Source organism: Lathamus discolor, chromosome 1 (genome assembly GCF_037157495.1).
Source record: "Lathamus discolor isolate bLatDis1 chromosome 1, bLatDis1.hap1, whole genome shotgun sequence".
NCBI classification, from domain to species: Eukaryota; Metazoa; Chordata; class Aves; order Psittaciformes; family Psittacidae; genus Lathamus; species Lathamus discolor.
The window spans coordinates 141,134,195-141,156,962 of NC_088884.1; the positions used below are offsets into that span (position 1 = coordinate 141,134,195).

The 22,768-nt window shown below is 39.6% G+C and overlaps 2 protein-coding genes across 7 annotated transcripts in view; one reads left to right on the top strand and one right to left on the bottom strand.

Annotated features, from left to right (window-relative positions):
• Positions 1-21,880, top strand: part of RFC1 (replication factor C subunit 1) — a 40,194-nt gene extending 18,314 nt beyond the window's left edge. For both annotated transcript variants that reach the window (XM_065698881.1, XM_065698871.1), the window contains exons 5-25: positions 4,462-4,694; positions 5,417-5,491; positions 7,625-7,702; positions 8,540-8,627; positions 8,723-9,009; positions 9,354-9,461; positions 9,988-10,167; positions 10,505-10,609; positions 10,927-11,323; positions 12,139-12,248; positions 13,808-13,922; positions 14,411-14,499; positions 15,432-15,569; positions 16,026-16,121; positions 16,286-16,384; positions 17,383-17,537; positions 17,654-17,771; positions 18,689-18,834; positions 19,279-19,492; positions 20,533-20,724; positions 21,298-21,880. In XM_065698881.1, coding sequence (XP_065554953.1) covers positions 4,462-4,694; positions 5,417-5,491; positions 7,625-7,702; positions 8,540-8,627; positions 8,723-9,009; positions 9,354-9,461; positions 9,988-10,167; positions 10,505-10,609; positions 10,927-11,323; positions 12,139-12,248; positions 13,808-13,922; positions 14,411-14,499; positions 15,432-15,569; positions 16,026-16,121; positions 16,286-16,384; positions 17,383-17,537; positions 17,654-17,771; positions 18,689-18,834; positions 19,279-19,492; positions 20,533-20,724; positions 21,298-21,396 — 3,122 coding nt within the window. In that variant the 3' untranslated portion in view covers positions 21,397-21,880. The remainder of the gene's footprint in view (positions 1-4,461; positions 4,695-5,416; positions 5,492-7,624; positions 7,703-8,539; positions 8,628-8,722; positions 9,010-9,353; positions 9,462-9,987; positions 10,168-10,504; positions 10,610-10,926; positions 11,324-12,138; positions 12,249-13,807; positions 13,923-14,410; positions 14,500-15,431; positions 15,570-16,025; positions 16,122-16,285; positions 16,385-17,382; positions 17,538-17,653; positions 17,772-18,688; positions 18,835-19,278; positions 19,493-20,532; positions 20,725-21,297) is intronic.
• A 350-nt stretch (positions 21,881-22,230) lies between these two features.
• The window catches only part of WDR19 (WD repeat domain 19), a 45,217-nt gene continuing 44,679 nt past the window's right edge, over positions 22,231-22,768 (bottom strand). For 3 of the 5 annotated variants that reach the window (XM_065698848.1, XM_065698821.1, XM_065698858.1), the window contains one exon: positions 22,231-22,418. The gene's annotated coding sequence lies outside the window, so the exon portion shown is untranslated. Of the gene's footprint in view, positions 22,684-22,768 lie in introns of all 5 variants that reach the window. The other 2 variants (XM_065698839.1, XM_065698830.1) reach the window with 2 other exon arrangements.

Genomic DNA, 22,768 nt, shown 5'->3' on the forward strand with positions numbered 1-22,768 from the left:
ACATGTTGATATAGGCAAAGTGCTAACACTTTGCTGAACAGTGGTTTTAAGTGCATGTTTGTAGCACATCTAAAATTACTTAGCTTGTTGAGAAATGACATAAAAAAAAATCTAATTACTGTACAAACCAGGCTTTTTAAATGTAAAAGCTACTATGTTTTTCAGTGATGAGGAAGCTTAAAAAACCCGCCACCAACTTAACATACATTCATCATAACAATTACGAGTTATTTGTAACCTGTAGATGACTTGCCTATATTTAGAGTTGTTTTTGTAACATCATAGTAAGAGGTTGTCTCAGCTTTAAAAAAAAACACGTATTCTAAACAGCGTAGGAACCAGGGAGTTATATTCTATGCCGATGAGGAGCTCATCCGCAGAGAAATAAGAAATGAATAAAATATATTGTTCTGAGGGCCATCTGAGGATCCACCCTGTGCTGCTTGTCACCATTGTGACTGCAATAGATTGCTCCCTTTTTAGATTGGCTGACGTAATTCCCTAATACCAGCCTTTTAAAGTGATGTGGATTTAAACAAATGTTTCAAACAGCCTAGATAATTTTGAGAGAGCTCAATTAGGAAGCAACCACAGATGTTGCTCTGTAATCAATAGGTGAAACCCTGTTGAGAAAGTGTGAGGGTAGGAAAGAGGTAGAGGAATAACAGTTACAGGTGGGTTGCAGACATTAGTTTATTAACCCAATTGTGCTACTGCTAGAACAGTATAAAATGAAAGGTATATGTGCTTTAATGTCATAGAATGAAAGAATAAAGCCTCCAGGATTTAACAGTTGTTGTTTGTTGCTAGGGAAGTTTGTCCTTGTACTTTGCCTGGCATAATAAGTCCTTGCTTCAGTGTAGTGTTTGCATCCAAAATAATTAAAACCAATCTCCTGGTTGTCATGCCTGTCTGTTCCATTAATCACATGATTAGCTTTATCTTTGCCACATCTACTTCATTTCCAGAAAAGTTGACCAGAATACATGGTCTTGACTTGTATTTTTGATTTCAGAGCAAATTCTGGAACAAACCAAATGTGTATGCTCGAGGTGTTTCTTCAGGATACAACACACAAGTAATGTGTCAGTGTATACAGGAGGTACCGTTCTTTCAATAGTCTTGCTCTGCTTTATACAAAGATTTATACAAAGATTTATACAAAAAGTTTTATACAAAGATTACACAATCTTTATGCAAAGATTTTGCAGCATAAAAGTAATCTAGTTGATAAAATTGATTTCTCGTTTTGACTTTGTGAAGTCCTTGTCTCCATGTGAGGCATCTCAACTGTTTACCTAACAATTGCTGTAAGAATGCAAATAATCTACAATTTTTGTGAGTTGAAATCTGAATTTTCACTTTTATTTTCCCGCAGATTATTGGCTTGCCTGTGTGAGTGAGAATTCTTCTCTCCTTTTATATGTCATGTGTTGAAAAGCATTGACCTGAATAGTGCAGAGCAATAGTAGGCCTCTCAATATTTTCAAAGTTGTAAATGTACAACAGTTCAATGGTCGTAACGTCACATTCATGCTCATAAGGAAACTGAGAGTGTGCAACTGATTAACTTTGCTATTCACTTCTGTGGCAGTAGGCACAGGTGAGCAGTTCATTTCAGGGAACAAATACGAAGGTCTCAATGAAAATGTTGGTGTTCATAAGTATTTGAAGTAAAGGGGGAGCCTGGAGATCAGGCAAATTTGTGATGTGTTTATGAGTACCTGTCCGCTTCTAAAATCCACTTAATAGCATTGGGGTGCTTTTGTCTCTTGGTGACCACTTTCATGTTCTCATTCTGCCTTTTCTTTATAGACAGCTGTTCATAAGTGCTGTGAGTCTCTTGTCCTTTTTCAGCCACTGCTTACAGTCAATAAATGCTTCTAATCCTGTAGGTTTTAGGAAGGGTATAATTAAAGCAAAGCTCTATCGTTGGTAATACTTAGTACTGGTACCATAAATTACTTAAATCCACATTCTTTAAAATTAAAATCTAATTATATTTACTCTGCTTCTCTCTGCTTGAGAGAAAGCAATATCCTGTTGTTTGTTTTTGTCATTATTTAAATGATTATGAATGAATAATGAAAACCTCAATATTGCATGCAGATCTTCTGATAGTGATGGGTAAAGATTTGATTCTAGCATGGAACAGTCCTCAGCTTAAGAAAATCTGGGCTTGGGGGAGGGAAAATAGGATTTGTGTCTTCTTTCCAAGACAAGTAAGTGTAATTCTATCTACGTTAAATGTTGATTTCTCCTAATAGGTACATTTTACTCCTGCAAATGTATTTTCTTGTTAAACTGAAAAATTTCAAAGAAGCAGAAGTATTTCTAAAATTAAGTTTGAGATAAGCAGTCTCCTATACAGAGCTCAAACTATTGTCAATTAGGAGTCTAAAACATCTAGTGTCCAAATCTCCCAGATATGTAATGGTTTGTTAAATTGTGCTAAATGGCAGTAAGAGATTTGCTGCTTCCTAGGGAAAGTAAAGAGTGTTGAGAATAGTAAAACTTTTAGCTTCGTGGTAAAACCACCTCCTCTCAACTGAGGGCATGGGCTTGAATGGTGTCTTCCATATATTCCTTTGTAAATTGGCAAAAATGTCACTTTGGTGTAGATAAATTTTTGTCTTTAGGTATTCTTGATTCAACTGCTGAACCTATTTCCTCCCTTCCAGACAGATCTTCATTTTTCTTTGAACTTTTTCTCTCGCAGGAATAGTGAGGATTCCCCTTAGTACTTGTTATATTCTGCTTAGTATTAAGTGTTCAGTAGCAGAAAATTCCAGCTGATGGCTAAAGCACTCTTGTTACTACCATCCATTGAGAAAAGGTGAAATGAACAGAAAACTTGTTTTCCTCTATCTCTGTCTAATATATAACAAATTATAGATAACACACATATAACATAATCTTAATTTAGGGATTAAGAAAACAAATTTTTGTATGCAAAGAAATAGGGGGGCTTAAATTAGAGGTGACTGGACAATGTATTTCTGTGATAATACTGTCAAAGTTCGGTTATAAAACAGGTGTTTAGAACATTCAGTGTTTATGATATGTTGATGGCAATGCCTGAAATATCTCTACTTTGAGAAAAGTAAAACCAGACTTCAGTGACAGGCATGCAAATGAGACATCCTGTGTTTCTGTTCCTCTCAAGTCTTTGTGCTTTATTCTTTGTGCCTAATGTTCATTTTGGTGATTTTCTTGAAGTTTGCTTCTTAACCCTTGCACACTTTGAGTTTTTAGAAGAGTTCACTAAGTGCTTTTATCACTAATCTAGTAGTTTGCTCAGTGATGTTTGTCTTCTGTGCTATCATATTGGCCTGATTATTTGGCAATGATCTCTGTAGGGTTTTGTATGCCTCAGTGATAGAGTTTCATTTGTATAACTGTCAGTAAGACTTCACAACCTGATACAGAACTCTTTGAAGTTCTTGGTAATCTTTTTGTTGATTGATTGGCTGGGTGAAGAGTTTGGGTCCAGAATGAATGAATGGCCATCAAACCCTCCTCTTTTTCATTGCTGGGAAGATCACATCCTGGCTACTATAGAAAAGTCTATAAAGAGTCTTTCTTTTGTTCAGTGGTCTGTGGGCTAATTCTTAATGAGACTGTGTGTGCCACTTTTCCTCCTTTTAAGTTGAAAAACCTGGTTTGTATGCTGATTGTATTTGTATTGTTTGATTTCTGTGTTCTGTGAAATGGCTATATTTAAGATGGTTTTGACTGCACTGGGAGGAGAGTGTGCTTAAGTGCAGGCATATAGAGAACGTACGATAGCTGATGGAATCTCAGACTAAAAGGGAAAAAGTAAAAAGGTGTTGAAGTGTTTCTTCTAAAACGTTCATAAGTTATGAGCAGTACTTTAAAAATAACTAGTAAGATTATACAAGAAGCTGTCATAAATATGTTGTAAATGCATGGTATTTTCCCCTGGTTTATAGCGTAGTATTGATTGATTCTTTAGAATATACATGTCTACAAAGCCTATATTAGCCGCTCTGTTAATGCGTACTATAAAGTAATACAATCAATGTAGCTTTGTACTTCACATTTTGTGTGAAGGAACAGTTGTGCTGTTCAATTTGATGTGCTAGTTAAGGGGAGGGTTCAAGTTTCAGTGACCTGGATCTTCTGTTTATAGTCTTCCCTATGTAAGAAGGTAAGGCATTCTTTGCAAGCTTCTTTAAGTGAGAGGTAATGTATGAACACAAGTAACAAATTTCATGTTTTTATCTCAGTACTCAATCTATTTAGAATTGAGCTATGTTATTAAAGATGCTAAATACTATGTATTACACAACTCAGCCTTTTTTTCATAACTTCTAAACACCTGTAGTATTTTCTTAGTATCTGAGTTGATGTAATCTGCCAGAATAGTTCTCTTGATAGTTCCATTATACAAATATCAGTTCTGTGTACCAGAAGTAATAGAATACTCTTCTTGTTTAGATGAAGAAGATGACTTTGTCAATAAAAGAATTTCTCTGAAACCAAAGGAGAATGGGACGTCAGCAGTCAATTGTCCAGGAACAGCTGCAGTGAAAAAGGAAGATGTAAAACCACGAACTAAAAGCAAACCATTATCTCCAGTGAAACAGACTCCCACCTCAGCACTTGATTACTTTGGGACAAGTAGTGTCCAGCGATCAGAAAAGAAACTGGTAGCAAGTAAGAGGAAAGAAGTGAGTACTGATGATGTTGCTGTAGGCTGCTCATGTGTCTGATAGCAGATCAAATGGCCAATTTAATGACTGCAAGGAGGTACTTAATTGCTTGTCCTACTTAATGTTACTTTTTAATGACCACTCAAGTATAAGTTCTATTTTGATGATATGTGCAGGCATATTGAGTTCTCAAATGCAAGTTTAGAGTTGCATTTCCGTGTTCGAGAAGATAGCACAAAGCTGAAAGTAGTATTTTTCCCTATTGCTGCTTCTTAAATGATATATTTTTCTGAGATCAGTGAGTGGATGGGGTAGCTTACAGTTGGCAGTGGAGGGCAGGAGGTTATTTTCTCAAGCTTTATGGCACTTATATTCATGGAATAAAAAAGTACTAAAGTATGGAGGAAATTAACAGTGCACAATGTAGTTACTGATTTCTCTTTCAAGCAGGCCAACTGTGATAGCTTCAGAGATGTTCAGCATTGTTAGAAGAAATTAGTATTTATATTATAGCGTGGTTTTGTTTTGAATAATAAAATCTCTTGAAAGCAGCCTTGTTTAATAATGTTTAGGTTAGAGAGCTAGGAATAAAATGCTGCATGTCTCATTCCCAGTTCTTTTCTAGAAGTATACAGAATGAATCTATATAGATTAAATTATTATAATTTATGCAATATTGGGGAAACTGAACTGTTGGTCTCTTTTTTTCTTTCATTTTTTTTTTCTTCTCTTAAATATAGCCTGCACAAAGCAGAGACAGCACACTGAATGATGAGGCCATTGCTAGGCAGCTGCAGCTTGAAGAAGACTCCGAGGTAAAAGCTCTCTAAATCCGCTGCTCTCTTTGAAGTGAAGTTTGTTTAATTTAAAATTGTTTTTATTAAGAAACTAATATGGACTTTCCATGTATGATATAAGTAAGTGTTATAAAATTCATCTGTATACTTAACTTGAGCACGTATGTGTAAACATAGTCACAGTTATTTTTATGGTCATTAAGTTACATAATAGCATTTTACTTAATCTGTCTTCTGTCTCTTCAGACTTTCTCTTACCTGTGCAGACGATGAATTGATGTGTCTATAATAATGCTGCTTTTGACACAGAATTCACGTTCTGTATCTTTCTTCCTCCCCTTCCAGTCCCACCTTTCCCATTACTTGGAGTGAAAATTAAGCCTTTGTCATCCATGATTTGTTTCATTGGTCATCATTCTTGTACTTAAGAAAAATTTTCCTGTTTGATTTAATGCTAATATGAGGAAAAGGTATGCTTGCCATACATATTTACTTGATTTTGGGAAAAAGTTTGTTTCCCATATGTTGATAATATTATCAACATATTTTTATTATTATCAATAATATTGGGTATCACTTGAAATAAATATATCATACATGCAAAACTTAATCTCATTCTTGACACACATGCCTCCCCTCCCCCCCAAGGTATAATGAGTCTAGCTTTAATTAATTAGAATGTAGGCATTGTGTCAGGAAAAATAAGGTATTACCTTTCATTTGAAATGAATATGGAATCACAGAATGGTTAGGGTTGGAAAGGACCTTAATATTATCTGGTTCCAACCCCCCTGTCATGGGCAGGGACGCCTTACACTAGACCATGTTGCCCAAGGCTCTGTCCAGCCTGGCCTTGAACACTGCCAGGGATGGAGCATTCACAACTTCTTGGGCAACTCATTCCAGTGTCTCACCATGCTCACAGTAAGTAACTTCTTTCTTATACCTAACCTGAAGTTCCCCTGGTTATGCTTAAACCCATTACCCCTTTTCATGTCTGTTACAGTCTCATCTTCTGTATGTATCATCAAATTAATATATTTTATTTCAGGTGTATCTCTGCCTCAGTCTCGTTTGCATTTGGTAGTTGCTGCCCTCCCTCTTTCTCACTGTACGCAAGGAGGATAGATGCATTTCATTGTTATAGGCACATAAAAATAATGCCTGTAAAAGTAATCTGTTTGATTGTCCTGAGCCCAGGACTACCTTCTAGCCAGCACATTGATCTTCAGAACAGTTATGAAAGGATTTTTGTTGTTGTTTTGTTAAAACAGTAGTCAATATTTATTGGCATCAATATGAACTATTCAACAACAGGAGAAGTTTTCCATAAGGGACAGTATTGGATAGGAAAGGTAACCTGATGATCACTGTAGAGGTAACATTTATTTTCTTAGGTGAAATAAAAATGAAACTAACTTGGCTTTGTTTTTAACAAGTAATAAACTTTCTCATATTCCATGTGCACTATTTGTTCTTACTGGTTTTTCTGTCAAAGTTAATCACTCATGTAAGTAGAAATATTAAAGAGTAAAAGTACTTGTTTCCATAAAGTAAATAGAACTGGTGCCAAGAGCTGGGCCCAGGGCAATAGCTGAATTCTCCAAAACTGCCAGAATTTTTTCATGTGTGTTGCTAGCAGTAAATAAGAATAAAACATTCATTATTGAGATATTGGAATGTTTGGCAGGCATTGTTTCTGCTTGCCTCTTGGGACTGCTCTTGGAAGTTTCTAGAGGCAGCAGGTTGCATCTCAGTGCACACTGGCTGTTGTGACATCCTGCCTTCAAGTTTTGATATTCTTTTTTTAAATGAAAAGGACATACAACGATAACAAATATGAAGGAACAGAAAACCTCTTTGAAAACAGATAATATGAGCTTATTAATGTTTCTAGTGCAACAAATCCAAACCGTACTTTTCTTGCTAGACTTCAGGCTCTTTTTGGGAAATCAGGTAATTCTTCAGTGCTGTTTTCAGAAATTTGTCTCTGGTAGGATGCACTTTTCCAGCTGTGTGCTGCCTCGCTTCAGATGAAGATTTTGTCTTTAACAGCACATAGACTTCTAAAAAATTATAGTAGAGTTAAAACTTGTCAGACATGAGCCTAAAAATATATTTTTTTTATTTTATTTTATTTTTTTTTTTTAGCTGGAGAGGCAGCTGCATGAAGATGAAGAATTTGCCAGAACTTTGGCCATGTTGGATGAAACACCGCAGAAGAAAAAGGTAGAATTCTTAATTCTTTTTAATCTTTATTTTTTAGAATTTGGATTACAGGGAGTATTCTTATTTAGACGCCTAACCTTTGGGTTGAGACTTCTATGCAAATGCATTAGAAACATTAAGAAAGCATTTGTTTTTCGTACTTTCCTCCTGGATTTTCCTCACTCAGTAAATAGTGTCCTTCCTAATCAGACAATAGGCATTATTGTACCTTTGTGCTCTCTGCTTCTGTTGAAATGGAATTTTGATGCCAAGTTCTAATGAAGTAAAGTGTATTGCTGAGGACGTGCTTTAGATCCGCCATAGTTCCATTGGTTCAGAAGGACTAGGTTGAGTAAAATAAGTCGATGGCACAAGTTGAAGAGTGATAAAAGGAAGGAGAATACTCCCCTTGCTTTGAAAGAAGGGGAAAGGTGGAATATTGAGAGTTTTGAGACTAACCCCAGTGGTGGGAATCTTCCCAGTTCTCATAGCTTGTAATGTAAGGCACAGTAAGATATTTGCTGGGTTGTACCTCAAGGCTCTTAAAATTTAGGGTTGCTAATATTAATTTAGAAAGTATTAGTACTTCTAGGGTAATCAGTAACCAGTTAGGATTCAAATTTATTGTAACCTGGAAGTCTGTCTGGTCTTTGACTTAAGGAATTTATGTGCATGGCTGAGTTCAGAATTTGCTTATCTGCCTGCCTTTGATAGAGATTGCATTCTGACTTATCCTAGGGTCAGCTTTGTTAGGTCTCATTTAGTCTGTTGTACTTAACAGTAGCAAAACTCCAGGATCTGGACTTAATAGTATCTTGAGACATGCATCTCTGACTTTGGCATTGTGTGTTTATTTAGGCTCGGAAAGATTCAGGAGGAGAACAAACAGTGTTGAGCATCAAGAGCAGTCCTAATGTGAAAGAAAAATATAAGCAAGCAGAAAGAGGTAGGATGCAGAATACAGAAAATATTTCACCAATTTATAATATTAACTAGATACATTCTTATGTATGTGCTCTCTTGCCTCTGCCTCTTTTCAAGTGAAAGCAACAACCTCGATGGGTGAAGCAGAAAATTACGCTGTGAAGCGTAATTCAGGAGGCTCTCGTTTATCCCCACAGTCATCCGATGGTAGAACAGCAAGAGAATTGACAGATAAGACCTTGCCTTTGAAACCTAGCTCTAGGCTTGCATCTCTGAAACAAAAAGAAGAGATGGCTGAAAAGGAAAGAGGTGCTCAAGGTTTAATATCAAAAGAAAAAACTGCTTCCAGGAAAGAAGAGAAGACAACACCAAAGAAGGAGAAAATTTCTCCCAAGAAGGCTGAGGTAGGAGCTGTCAAAGTGATTTTAGTTGCCAGGAAACGTCAGCATTTTTTGGCAGGAAAATACTTTTCACTTATTACTGTTTATGTGTCACTCTTGTAACTTGGTACTTTGATTCTTCTGGGCAGCTTTTAAGAATATGAATTCTGGTAAGCTTTAAGTTCCTAACAATTGTAAAACTACAGGAAAAAAGCTGGAAAAGTGTTGCATGCTAATAAATTAAAAACAAGTCTTAGATCTTTTTCCTTAGGTGCATAAAAATGTCTTAAACTGTGACGCTTCAGTTTGTTTTGTTGGTTTTAAATACGTGGTACGTGTAGTAAGTTTTTTTTTCTCTCCTGCCCAAGTCTGTAAGTCCTGAGGACTCTGAAAAGAAGCGAATCAATTACCAAGCCTACCGAAGCTTCCTTAATCGTGAGGGTCCAAGAGCGCTGGGTTCCAAAGAGATACCCCAGGTAAGTTTGGCTACACCAGAATTCCGTATGTAGAACTGGAGTGGATCATAGACTTCCTGTTAGAAGTGGTCTAACAAGTATCAACTAAACTGTTTAAAAACTTGTCTTTTTCAAATAGGAAGTGTGTGTTGGAAGAAGCTAAATTGTAATCCAAAGCAGTGACTAAATGTAAGGAAATATACTAAGAAATTAAATTCAGTACTTGGTTTATGAAGTCATGATAATGAATAATAGTTACTGGTCTTAAAGTTGGAAGACTGCTGTCACTCGTTTGACGTTCTGCGCTTCAAGCACAGAGTGTTATGAGTATGGTTGGTCAGGTAAACAATGTGTGTTGTGTTGGTTAGCTGTTCCTTTTAATGGCTTTTGAACTTCTAGAACTAGTACCTAGCTAGGTATGATAGGCTTATTTTTGAAGTTTCGTGGGGTACTTGACATAGTAGGGGGTTAAAGAAGCTCATTGTGAAGAGGTACTTGGTAGAATTGCATCGGGTAATGGCATTTTCTGCAATGTTCTGTTTCTCAGGGAGCTGAAAACTGCTTGGAAGGCCTCACATTCGTAATTACAGGTGTTCTGGAGTGTATTGAGAGAGATGAGGCCAAGTCTCTGATTGAACGTTACGGTGGAAAAGTCACTGGAAATGTCAGCAAGAAGACAAACTATCTGGTTAAGGGGCGAGACTGTGGCCAATCTAAATGTGAAAAGGTGAGTGTTCCTGCGCCTGAGTGGAAGAGAAGTGAAACTGAATTGTTCACATCTGACTGATTTTCACTATCTCCATCAAAACAAGGCAGTACTACAAATAAAGTGTATGTTAAAAGGAAAAGTTGCCTGATCTTTTAGGGCTTGGTTTTGTTTTTTGTTTATATACATATACATTTATTTATATGCATATACGTGTGTGTGTATGTGTGTGTATAGATGTATAAACACCTTTTTCTTTGTTGGGTTCCTAAACACAGTCTTTTCTGGAAAGCACTTTTGAATTGGATTATGTAACTCCTAACTTGACTTCCCTTTGAAATTCTTGCTTTTGCTCCAGGCATCAGCTTTAGGGACAAAAATTGTTGATGAGGACGGCCTATTTGATCTCATTCGAACTATGCCAGGCAAGAAGTCCAAATATGAGCTGGCAGCTGAAACAGAGGTTTGTTTATTATAAATTTAGGTTTTGGTTTTGGTTGTTGTTTATTTTTTCCCTTTGGTTTGCCTTTAAGTGAAAGGCATTTTGGTCTTCTGTCCCAGTAACACGTGTGCTTGTCTGTTCAACCTTCTGTGTTAAAAGTACTGAAAGTGAAAACTTTCTATTTGTGTTTAAGACTTGGGAGCCAAAGGGGTTTTGTTACTTTCTTAACCACTCCAGTACGGAGCTGTTTAAAGACAGCCCATTTATTCACTGTGTGCTTTTTTGCCTTTTTTTTTTCTTTAATTTCCCTTTAATTTTGCTACCTTTATTTTCCTAAGGCAAAGAAAGCGGAGTCAAGACTTAAAAAGACACCACAGAAAGCTGACGCTGGAAAAAGGAATTTTAGCCCCCTCAAAAGGGAAGCTGATAGCAAAAAATACAAGTCTACTCCTGAAAAAGGAGATACCGTCAAATCTGCCAGGAGAGAAACCACTGTTCTGCAAAAACTTACAGACTTTAAAAGGCAGACTGAAGAGAAGAAAGAAGCCTCCTGTCTGAAGGGGAACTTGGCTTCTGAGGTTAATGAAGATGGAACAGAGAGATTACTGTGGGTGGATAAATACAAGCCTGTATCTCTTAAGGCAGTAATTGGACAGCAGGGTGAGCAAAGCTGTGCCAATAAACTGCTCCGATGGCTCAGAAACTGGCACAAGAATGCCTTGGAGGATGGACAAGGTGACTAGCATGGTTAACTTTTCTGTGTTCCTCCATGCCAATCACACTGATTGGTTCCCTGGACCACTATGGGCCTTTGAGATAGCAGAGCAGCTCTAGAAATCAGGAGTGAGGGTTCAGTTGGATGAATTTTTAGTATCAGTTGAGCCTGAGGTTTATTTTGGTGAAGCAGTTGTTACCTTACCACTCCCCACTCCCCAGAACAGAACAGAAAGCCATGGCTTAAAATGGCCTATTGAATTATTTGTCACCAAGAGAATGTTGGCCAGCGCTAACCTGTCTGTACACATGGTGAAAATACAGGATGGCATCATGTCTAAACTGCTGCTGTCATGTATGGGGAAGAGATGAATTTTTAAGGTCGTGGTTCTGCCTTACACATATGACAACTCCATGTCATGTGTAGTAAGTCATCCTATAGACAGTTTTTTTAATGTGTTTAAAATAGTGTTTCAGTTTCACTTCAACCATAGTGGGTAGTGGGATTTTTCTGTGGTGTGTTTGGGGTTTAGTTTAATTTGTTTGGGTGCATGGTTTCTTTTACTCTTCTGTGTTTGTGAGGAAATTGCTGAAATAGCTGTTGTTACATTCACAGCACTTTTCCTATTTTCATTTTAGAATCACTGCAGGTCTTAAATTAAGATGGTTTAAACTGCTTTTCCTCAAACAGTTAGGATGCAGATGTGTATGCATTTTTTGATGTTAATACCAGGCCCTAAATAAGGAAAAACATCCAATGATGTTTGATACCTTTAGAAGTATGCTGTTTGTTTTGTAATACATACCTAGGTAAAACCTGGAATCTTCTTTTATAGCAAAGAACAGTAAAACTGGAGGCAAAGATGATAGTACTGGTTTTAAAGCAGCATTACTTTCTGGTCCACCTGGAGTTGGTAAAACTACTACAGCTTCTTTGGTTTGTAAGGTGAGTTCATACTGACACATGTTCCCAACATGTTTTGTTCATATTGCTTCTGTATCTGGGTACAGGTACGGTGTGCAGGTGGGTATCGCTTGAATGGCCATTGTCTCCCCTAACCTAGCTCTGCCTGCTCAGAACAGGGTTACAGGTGAAAATACGTGGAAGTTATAGATACCTTTATGTCAGGTCTGGGGTGAGAGTGTAGCAGTGGGTGTCTGTGTTTGTGTTATATTGAGAGGAAGCATGCCACAGTGTGCTGAACAACTAAAGATGGCTTACAAAAACTGAGCATTCAGCACTAGCTCTACAAGTCAGAGAATATTTGAACTGAATTTAGTGGGAGTCAAATTCTGGCAACCTTTTGAAAGACTTGGCCATGGCTTTTATATATGTAACAAAGAGCAGTTTCCCAGACTCATTCTAAATTCAAATGGTACTTTGGAGTGAGAGAAGTTGACAGTACTCTGTGATCATTTCTAAATCTGAATTTAGAAATCAGTTTTCCCTAACTTACTTGAACACTGTGTTCCACTAACTGTCATGAGAATCAGCTGAGACCTCCAGATTGTAGAAATGCTGTTAAAGCTGACTTATTAATAGTGCTGTTGTAACACTTCACAGAGTATTTTTGTTCTTTGAACTACAAGAACTTGTTTAGAATATGGTATTACCAGCTTGGAAGGGTTCCAAAGAACTGTTCTCAGCTACCTGATCGTGTGCTGGGAAGGAGTGATAACTTACTGCAGTATTTGAGTTGTATAGTGTAACTCCCAATCTTCTGCCTTCGCCTTAAAGGTGTAGGCCAGCAAGCTGATGCCGTACCCAAAACTAGACCTGCAGAAAAGCTGGATGTGCTTGCATGGGCTCATTTCTGCACTAGTGTGGTCTTCTGCTGCTGGTTGCCAGCCTAGCTTGCTCACAGTTGCTTCAGGTCTTTGCAAAGCATTTCACTGTTCCCCACAGGAACATCCAACAAAACAGGGTTGTTTAAGCTGAGAGACCAAGGCTGTGTGTAGCTCACTGGAGTGCTGGGGCATGGCCCTGGCAGGGGAGTTTGCGGATAAAGGAGTGGCTGGGTTAAGCTCTTTCAGGGACTTTCGTGCAGCCCAGCCCTGTTCTGAAGTGTTCAGACTGCTGGGGGAGCCATTCATTTCCTAGCTGTTAAAAGCTTCTCTTTTCTTCAGCTTCTTTGTGCATAAGACTTTGATACACAGCTGGAAATACCACAGAGCTTAGGCAGCCTTGGCTTATAGTTCTTTTTCTATCCCTGGTGGCAGTTCTGTTCATCTTCCAGAACTAAAACTGTGCGGACTTCCTCCCTCTCCCCAGCCCCCAAGTTCTCATTTGGACGTATCTGTGATTATGTGTGATTATAAATATTTTTGGAGTGCAAGAGAAAAAGAGTAGAGGGGAGAAAGGAATCAAAGCCAGAAATTAGGTGTGAAAGTAGTGTTGTAAGAGCTTTCTTCTGGAACAGTGAAATACCGATACTACCTCTGAGTACACATATGCTCTTTCACTGATCTGTGTTCTCATATTTTGTGTGGTTTTCTTTGGACTAGGAACTGGGGTATAGCTATGTGGAGCTGAATGCCAGTGACACTCGCAGTAAGAACAGTCTAAAGGAAGTAGTTGCTGAATCACTTAACAACACCAGCATCAAAGACTTCTGTTCTGGTATGTCTGTTGTTTGAAGAAGGATTTTTGTTGTGTTAAGGGTTTGGTTACAGGAGGGACAGAACTTCCTTATTGCACAAGTGTTAGGAATTTAACTTCTTATGTGGAGGGATCTGGCCCTAGTGAGGATGGCTTCATTTAATAAGCTGTTTTATTTCATCTTCAATTGTAGAATTAAATCCTGCTATTAGCAGGATATAGAATTAAATCCTGCTATTAGCATAAATTGTTAATCTGCACAAACTGCTCGAGAACTCTGCAGTTGCTTTTCTGTTGCATGGGACTTGTTTCTTGGAAGATGACACGAGGTTATAGTCAGTTCTGTTCTCTGATCATAAATCCGTGTGATAAGTGGTAGAGCAAGAGTTTTACCACCACATCAGTTGTCTTAAGATGGGGTTACCTAACCTGTAAAGCATTATGTAAAACTCTGAGCAAGTCCATATTTTATTTCCATCTCATTTTTTTTTGTCCATATTCGTTTTCAGGCACATCCTCATCAGTTAGCGGGAAACATGTATTGATCATGGATGAAGTGGATGGTATGGCAGGCAATGAAGACAGAGGAGGGATTCAGGTGAAACTCCTGTAGCTGTTAGCTAATGCCATTGCTGAGAGTGCATACCATATACAGCACTAAATGTTTCAGGCCACTCTGCTGTTCTTAGCCCATGGTGCATAGAAAGTCTCTGTAGAGTAGTTTATCTGGCCTCTGTTAGAAGTCTGTCTTTGTAAGAAGGATTATGCACTGGTAGAGGGGGGAAAAATGATACCTCTGTAAAAGACACCTGTAGTGATGAACTTGGGTGTGTGCGCTTTTGATGTTTATTCTTGTACAGGTTAATTGATCCTAAAGTCTCTGTAGCTGACACCTACCTGCAGTGGGGGGTTTGTAATCTGGTTGGGATGGTTGCTCTCTTTGGGAGGCAGTAACACTGAATAAACAATGTGGCATAGGCAGTATTATCCTTAGTTCTCCTTAGCAGCTCCAGTTTTAGCTTCTGAAGAATTCCTGTGATCACATACAGTACTTTGACAAAAACAGATCTTTAGTTCACATGGAGACATTTACATTGCAGGAATACAAAACTGAACTGAATTTCACCTTCATTAGAGCAGGCAAAATTTGTTCTGGTAAGCCCAGTGATCCTGAAGCCTCAGGGTTGAGCTCTTTGGGCAGGGAAGTGCTGATCTTTTTACTTCTTGCTTCTTCATTGTTTATGGCAGGGTGCAGTCAGAAAGACTGCACTGTGCTCCCTCTGGGCACAGGCCAGGTCAGACTGGCCTTTAGACAAATGAACCTAGCTCTGAATAGAATAGCAAGCAGAAGTAGGAGAGGGGCTGGGTTTTCACTGTGTAGAAGCATGATTGTAATAGAAAAAGGTCTATAGACTGCACCTCTCAAGGGTCTGATTTAAGGTGGGGATAAATGCTGCTTGGTATTACATTTCAACCATTCTTGTCTTCCGAGTTATCTGACGTAGTCGTTGTAACATGTTTAAATCACAGGAGTTGATCGGTTTGATTAGACACACAAAGGTCCCCATCATCTGTATGTGTAACGATCGCAACCATCCTAAAATGCGTTCCTTGGTCCACTACTGTTTTGATCTTCGTTTTCAGAGACCTCGTCTAGAACAGATAAAGGTAAGAAGGCTGTGGCTGTGTGGGCTACACTGGATTACCATCAGTAACTTTTGTCTTCATGTGGTGGAACTTGTACAAAATTGGAAACACCATCTAAAACTTAATGGCTTTTCAAAAGGGGTTGTTTGAGTTTTTCTTCCCAAAGAATGAAATACCCAAAGCCTTTCACATTTTAGAAGTCTATCTTAAATACATCCAAAGATAAATATATTTTTTTTAATGACCATGTGCTTTTTTTTACACCAAAAAAGGTGTAAAGGTTTTACACTTAAAAAAGGGATGGCTTATGTTTGGGATGATGCATGGGAGGACTTGTGTTTGAGAGAAAGTTTAAATTATATGTGCTTTAAAAACCTAGAGAGATATGATGATGCTCTTTCATAGAGGTGTCAGTGTGTTCTGTAGGGGGAAGAACTGGCAGGAATTCTCTAATGACAATTAATGTGTGTATTGCAGGGTGCCATGATGTCTATAGCATTTAAAGAAGGCTTAAAAATTCCACCACCTGCTATGCAAGAGATAATCCTGGCAGCAAATCAGGACATCAGACAGGTCAGTGCCAATTAAACATCAGTGTCCACTCAGATAGCACATAATACGTACATCCTTGACTTCAGCTGTAGTATTTTAACAGTATCGTTATGTATAGAGATGAGACTTCTTTTCTGCTTGAGTCTTCCATTTAATGCTACCAAATTGTAAATCTTGTTCTTTAGGTTTTACATAACCTTAATATGTGGTGTGCAAAAGATAAATCTTTGACTTACGATGAGGCTAAAACTGATGCCAGCAGAGCCAAGAAGGATATCAAACTGGTAAGTGTAAAATACTGGATTGGCTTTTACTGTCATATATTCTAATATAATCACTAAGTTTTATAAGCATCTTCTAAAGCACTGACAACCTAGATGGAGGGAGCTATAAAATTGGCAAAGACAGGTGAAAAACAGTAAATCCAGGAGTGAGTATGTATTTAGATGTTGGTTGCTTACGTAAGATGCAATTATGAAGCTCATATTGCTCATCCTAAGTCCTCTATTTAAGAGATAATTCTCTTAATATCAGAAGTAAACCAGAATTCTCAAAACCGGTGAAGTACTAGGAAGGAAATACTAAGCATTGAAGGTCAAAGGAAGTGATCCTGCCCCTCTCTTGTGAGACCTCACCTGGAGTATTGTGTGCAGTTCTGGTGTCTTCAACATATAAAGGACATGGAACTGCTGGAACAAGTCCAGAGGAGGCCCACGAGGATGATCAGGGGACTGGAGCACCTCCCGTATGAAGACAGGCTGAGAAAGTTGGGGCTGTTCAGCCTGGAGAAGAGAAGGCTGCGTGGAGACCTCATAGCAGCCTTCCAGTACCTGAAGGGGGCCTATAGGGATGCTGGGGAGGGACTCTTCATCAGGGACTGTAGTGACAGGACAAGGGGTAACGGGTTAAAACTTAAACAGGGGAAGTTTAGATTGGATATAAGGAGGAAATTGTTTCCTGTTAGGGTGGTGAGACACTGGAATGGGTTGCCCAGGGAGGTTGTGAGTGCTCCATCACTGGCGGTGTTCAAGGCCAGGTTGGATGAGGCCTTGGGTGGGATGGTTTAGTGTGAGGTGTCCCTGTCCATGGCAGGGGGGTTGGAACTAGATGATCTTGAGGTCCTTTCCAACCCTAACTGTTCTATGATTCTATGACTCTATGTATTGATGAGTCCAGGTGTTGTTGGGTACCATCACTAAAGTCCTTTTGTTGATATTGAGCTGTGTCTTATTGTTTGTGTTGACCTGCAACCCACTGACGCTGTGAAATACCATTTACTTAGGGCCCTTTTGACGTTGCCCGGAAGGTTTTTGCTGCTGGAGGTGAGGCTTCTCGTATGTCTCTCATAGACAAATTGGATCTTTTCTTCCATGATTATTCCCTGGCACCTCTCTTTGTCCAAGAGAATTACGTACACGTGAAACCGGCTGCTGCTGGGTGAGTTATTCCGTACCCAAATTAACATAGGCTTTTGTGTCGGGGCATAAAACTAGACTAAAACCTGTCTGGGTATTTCTGGTTTGTAATACAGTCAACTTGCTTTTTTTTCCCAGAGGAAATCTAAAAAAGCACTTGGTGCTCTTGAGTAGAGCAGCTGATAGTATCTGTGATGGTGATATAGTGGACAGACAGATTCGTAGCAAGCAAAACTGGAATCTTCTTCCAACACAGGTGAGCACTGCATTCATGTCCTTTATTGGTGTCCAGTATAAAAGACTGATCTGTTGAAATTGATGTTTCAGTATCATTTTTATGACCTGTGAAGTTCACACTTCATGCAGCGTTGTCTGTGTTGCTGGTGAGAGCAGTTTCCCATATTCATATTGTTGAACCCACACTCTATCTTGAGATGAAGTCTTCTGAGACTTCAAAAACCTTGCCTCATCGTTCTGAAGCATAGGAGCACATGGCACACACCACTTCTGATGTGCAGCTATGAGCCTACTCTGTTTTACGTGCTTCCTATCCCAGCCTCTCACCAGGCTGGTATCTCTCAAAGCACAAAGGATTGAAGCTTTGTCACTGTACTCTCTGCTGATCACTGAAACATTGACAAGACTTGTGCTTGAAAGATTATCACTGGCATCAGAGAATGTACCACAGATTAAGTTGGAAGGGATCTCTGGAGTGCGTGTAGTTCACCCCATGCTTAGCACAGGTGCAGACTGGTAAGTTGCTTAGGAACCTGCCCAGCTGACTTTGTGTAGGTTCAGGGTGTTCTTCAGAAATATGTCCTTCACCACATGTGTCTGTTGGAGAGGACAGCAGGTATTTGCATGCTCAGCTGTTGGTCTGACTGCACTCCATACTGGATGTGAGAAACAAGGGTGGTCTTTTTTTCTTTAAGTGGCTTTTAAAACAGATAATTTCGCAGATATTTTAGAACATGGTAACAGACAGGGTGGCAGAAGAGATGAAGCTGTACCCTAAGAAGGGTTGAAGAGAAACAAGCAACCAAGAAAGAGTTCTCTTAAAATAAGCTGGAACTGTCCTGCTCCCTTTCATGCAGACAAGTGGGGTTGTATGTCACTGTGTCAGTGAGACTGCTTCACTGTGGTTTGAGCTGGGCATGTGTGTTACTTTTTCAGGCTATTTACGCCAGTGTTCTCCCAGGGGAGCTGATGAGAGGCTCCATGTCCCAGTTTCCTGTCTTTCCCAGCTGGTTGGGGAAATTTTCATCCACGGGTAAACATGATCGTATCATTCAAGAACTGGGAATGCACATGAGTCTCAGGTACTTCCGACCTTCTTCTGGTTTATATCAAATATGTTATATGTGTAGTTCTTGTCTAGTGCGTTACCTGCCATTAATTCCTTGCTGTGCTTGGCACAGACTTAATGTACAATCTGTGAAAATGCTCCTGTGTTGCTGGTGACGCTTTCTAATGTTTAATCTGGTCAGCGGCCATACTGCAAATATTTCTAGTTAAGTCGGCAGCACCGTGACTTCCCTCTGCCCTGAAACTGTGTCTCAGTCAGGGATGTGTTTCCCCAGACTGGTGTTTGAATACCTCATGTCATCCCTCGTGCAGGTATGGCAGGAGTGGCACAGTACCACTTGCTGGCTCTCAAGGCAGCTGATTGTCTATTTGCTGAGGGCCTTACCTACAGGTAGCTTGTGTTTAGAATTGAGTAGTGGCGGTGTACACATCCACTTACTACTTCTAATTTGACAAAGAACCCAGACATGCAAGAGGACAGTAAACATGGAGTATTTGTCGTATTTACGGGATGCGCTTGTCCAGCCCTTGAAAGACTTTGGAGCAGATGGTGTACAGCAAGCTATAACCTTCATGGACTCTTACTGCTTGATGAAAGAAGATGTCGACAATATCATGGAAATAAGCACGTGGGGAGGCAAACCCAGTGCTTTTTCAAAGCTGGATCCCAAGGTAAAACTGACAAGTTTTTTTTTTTTCCTTTGGTGTCTTTACAAAGAAATCCTAGCATAATAGCTGTGGTATGGATGTGCTGCTGAAATGCTGAAGTAGGTGCAGCTGCTTAGTAACTGTAACCTAATTAATAGTAGTCTTTGTAAATCAGCTGTCAAACGTACTACTGAAGGTCCTAAAAGATAGTGAGGCCTGCTTCATTCAGGAATCTTATGCCTGTTGTTCCTGGTGTAAAGTTGTGCTGGGAGTCAGCTGTCCAGGGCATGGAACACAGAAGGGACAGGGAATGCTTTGCCTTTCTACAAGGGAGCCCCTGGCTATAAGCTGTATCAGCCCTTCATGCACAGCACAGCGCTGCCTTACTCACCAGTGTGCAAAGGAGGATGGATGCACCACATTTGTTATGGTGTGGACACTGAATTAGGAGCCTGCTTGCAGCTTGCATCTCTCACAGTCCAGTTAGACTGAACTGCCCAACCTGGGAGGAATTGTGTGTGATGCCCCTCCAGTATCCACCTAGTCCACTCCAGTAGCTGAGACCCTCATGCCATATAAGGTGAGTTTAAGCTCGGGTCCCTACTACAGACTAGGCAGATGTGAGAGCTTAACCATGGTCTCCCCATCCCAGATCAAGTGCTCAGGGAGAGAAGGATTTTCCCTGTGATAAATAAAGCAGTGCTACTGTTGGGTGCTTGGACCTTGGCCGCATATGCTGCTCCAGCGTGACCGGTGTCCAGTGCTGCTGAGAGTACTTTGGAGTGTGTGACTTGGGTCGGGGGCAGCAGAATAACAGTGTTGAAATTATTGGAGGACTAAGCAAGAATCATCTGAAGATGCATGCTCTAGTTAAGGATTATGTGTGACTCAAAATGAGTCTTCACCATACAGCTCTTAGACGTTACGTCCTTTTGAGATAGTGTCCTCTTCTACGTATCTTTCCTTTTCCTTTAGATGATGTGGAATCTCTAGCCAGGAGTTGGTTAGCCAGCAATCTGCAGTTCCTAAGCTGATGTTCATAGTGTTTCCTTCCAACCTCACAGGTCAAAGCAGCTTTTACACGTGCTTACAACAGAGAGGCACATCTGACTCCGTATTCACTTAATTCTGTCAAGACACCTAGAAGGCAGTCAGGATCTGTGTCCACCTTAGAAATGAACGAAGACTTTAATGTGGAAGAGATCCAATCTGATGAAGATGAGCAAGATACAGTTGACAGTGACGCGATGATTAAGGTGACTTAGTTTGTACAGTGTAAAATTACCCCGCTGAACTGTGTTTTCTTCTTTTAATTACATTTCTAGGACTTGGAACATCATCTGAATGGGGGGGGGGGGAAACATTACAGTAGATGCTGAATGCATCATCTCTCAGCTTTTAAATTCTTAACTAGTGACAGTGTGAAAAAGTCTTGAAGTTATTCCCATCCATTGCTTTCTGCCCGAGTGTTGGTTCAGTGAGGTGTCACTGAGAACTCGGGACTGCTGCACGCAATTCCAAAACTTAGTAGTATTTTTAAGTGTTGGTGGGGATGGTGCCATTGGTAAGGAGCAGCCACGGGTCTCTGCATGTGGTTATCCCAGACGACAGTTCCAGTAATGCCCTTTGTACGTATTGCCAAATCAGGGAGCTGTGGTCAGCCCTCAGGACTGAATATTGTAGAGTCTGTATGCCCCATGGCATTTAAACCTCATACCTCAAAAGGGAGCAGAAGGAAAGACTGTTTTCTTTTACCCCTGACAGCATTTTGACTTGTGCTTTTGACAGGTTGCAGTTGAATTTAAAACTCTCTGCACATTGTTTTACAGCAAAAAAAGGTGAAGTCGTCTTCCAAGCTGCCAAAAAGAGAGAAAAATGAAGAAACGACAAAAAAAGAAGGGAAAAGAAAAGAGAAAACAAGACATTAAACAGTAAAAAATCTTGCTCTGGATGCAGTTTTGTTTATCTGACTTGTGGCAGGACCATGACACATATCCAGTGCTGGAGCTGGGAAGGTATAACTGGTGTGTTGAAAATGCTCCTCTTGTAGAGGTGATGTAACTACCGTACTCTGGCGCTGCGCTGTGTGGTACTTACTCTTAACATGCTACAACATTGCAAGCTATTAAGTAGCCTTGTGCAGCAGACACTGGGGTGCATGAACAGAACAAAACCGTGGCCCTTAGTTACCTGGCATCTGTGCTGAGTCTTCCTAGGACTTCTCTACCTTTGTTTGGTTTTGTTTCTTCTTTTTTATAACAAATCCCCTGATGTTATGTGGGGAACTCTTGTAAATGGTGCACCACCCCGACACAACACACCCCCCGCCCCAATCCTAAATGGTGTCTTTGTACATTGTAGAAATTAAGCAGAGTATAAAATGGCAATAAAATGTTTCACAGGAGTCTTAAAGCTTTGGGTAATTTTGTGGAGTGTTATCTTGCCCTCTCTTTGCTTCAGGGTTTTGGCTTTCCTTCATGTAAAGGATGTGGTATTCTTTTCCAACAACTTCCCTTTGTTCAGGCAGAAGCACAGAAAAGCAGTGAGGGGTTTAGTTCCAAAACATGAGGAGCCTGTGCTTGTATGAGCTGCATCTTTAATCAAACCCAGAAAAGAATACTTAAAGTAGGAAATGTTTGATAGAAAACAGTCATAAAAGTTCAGATCTGATGCTGAAGAGAGACACCTTGGCGGTTTTGCCACTCCCATAACACAGAATGCCCCTTGGTTTGTCTCTGGTGCAGATAAAACACACATCTGGCTTGGTAAGAAGAATTATCAATCAATTTTATTACTATAACAATGAAAGTACAAAATTTATCAAAAGCTAAGTATTTACAGGCTATCATAAAATAAAGTGACATGTGGTTGCTACTAAATCCTAGAGGGAAGAGAAGTGTGATGCAGTGATGGAGCTTTCCTTGTTGCGTGCCAGACAACACATGCTGTTCTGAAAGAAAACAGAGGTGGTCAGTCAGACTGTGATAGCAAGCAACAGCTTTCTGAGACTAGGAGAAAAAAGTTTTTTATTGTATATATGATTTGTAGTATCATTTGTGCATTACTTTGACCTATAGCATTACTCTGACCTGTAGGTAAGTATTCACAGACTGTGTTACTAATGAGTGTCCTGGGTTCAGCAGTAGCAGTCATTTTTTCTCTTCCTTAGCAGCTGGTGCAGCGCTGTGTTTTTGACTTTCAGCCTGGGAACAGAGCTGATAACACCAATGTTTTTAGTTACTGCTCAAATGTTTGGTCTGCCCAAGGACTTTATGAGGCTTATGCTCTGCCAGTGAGGAG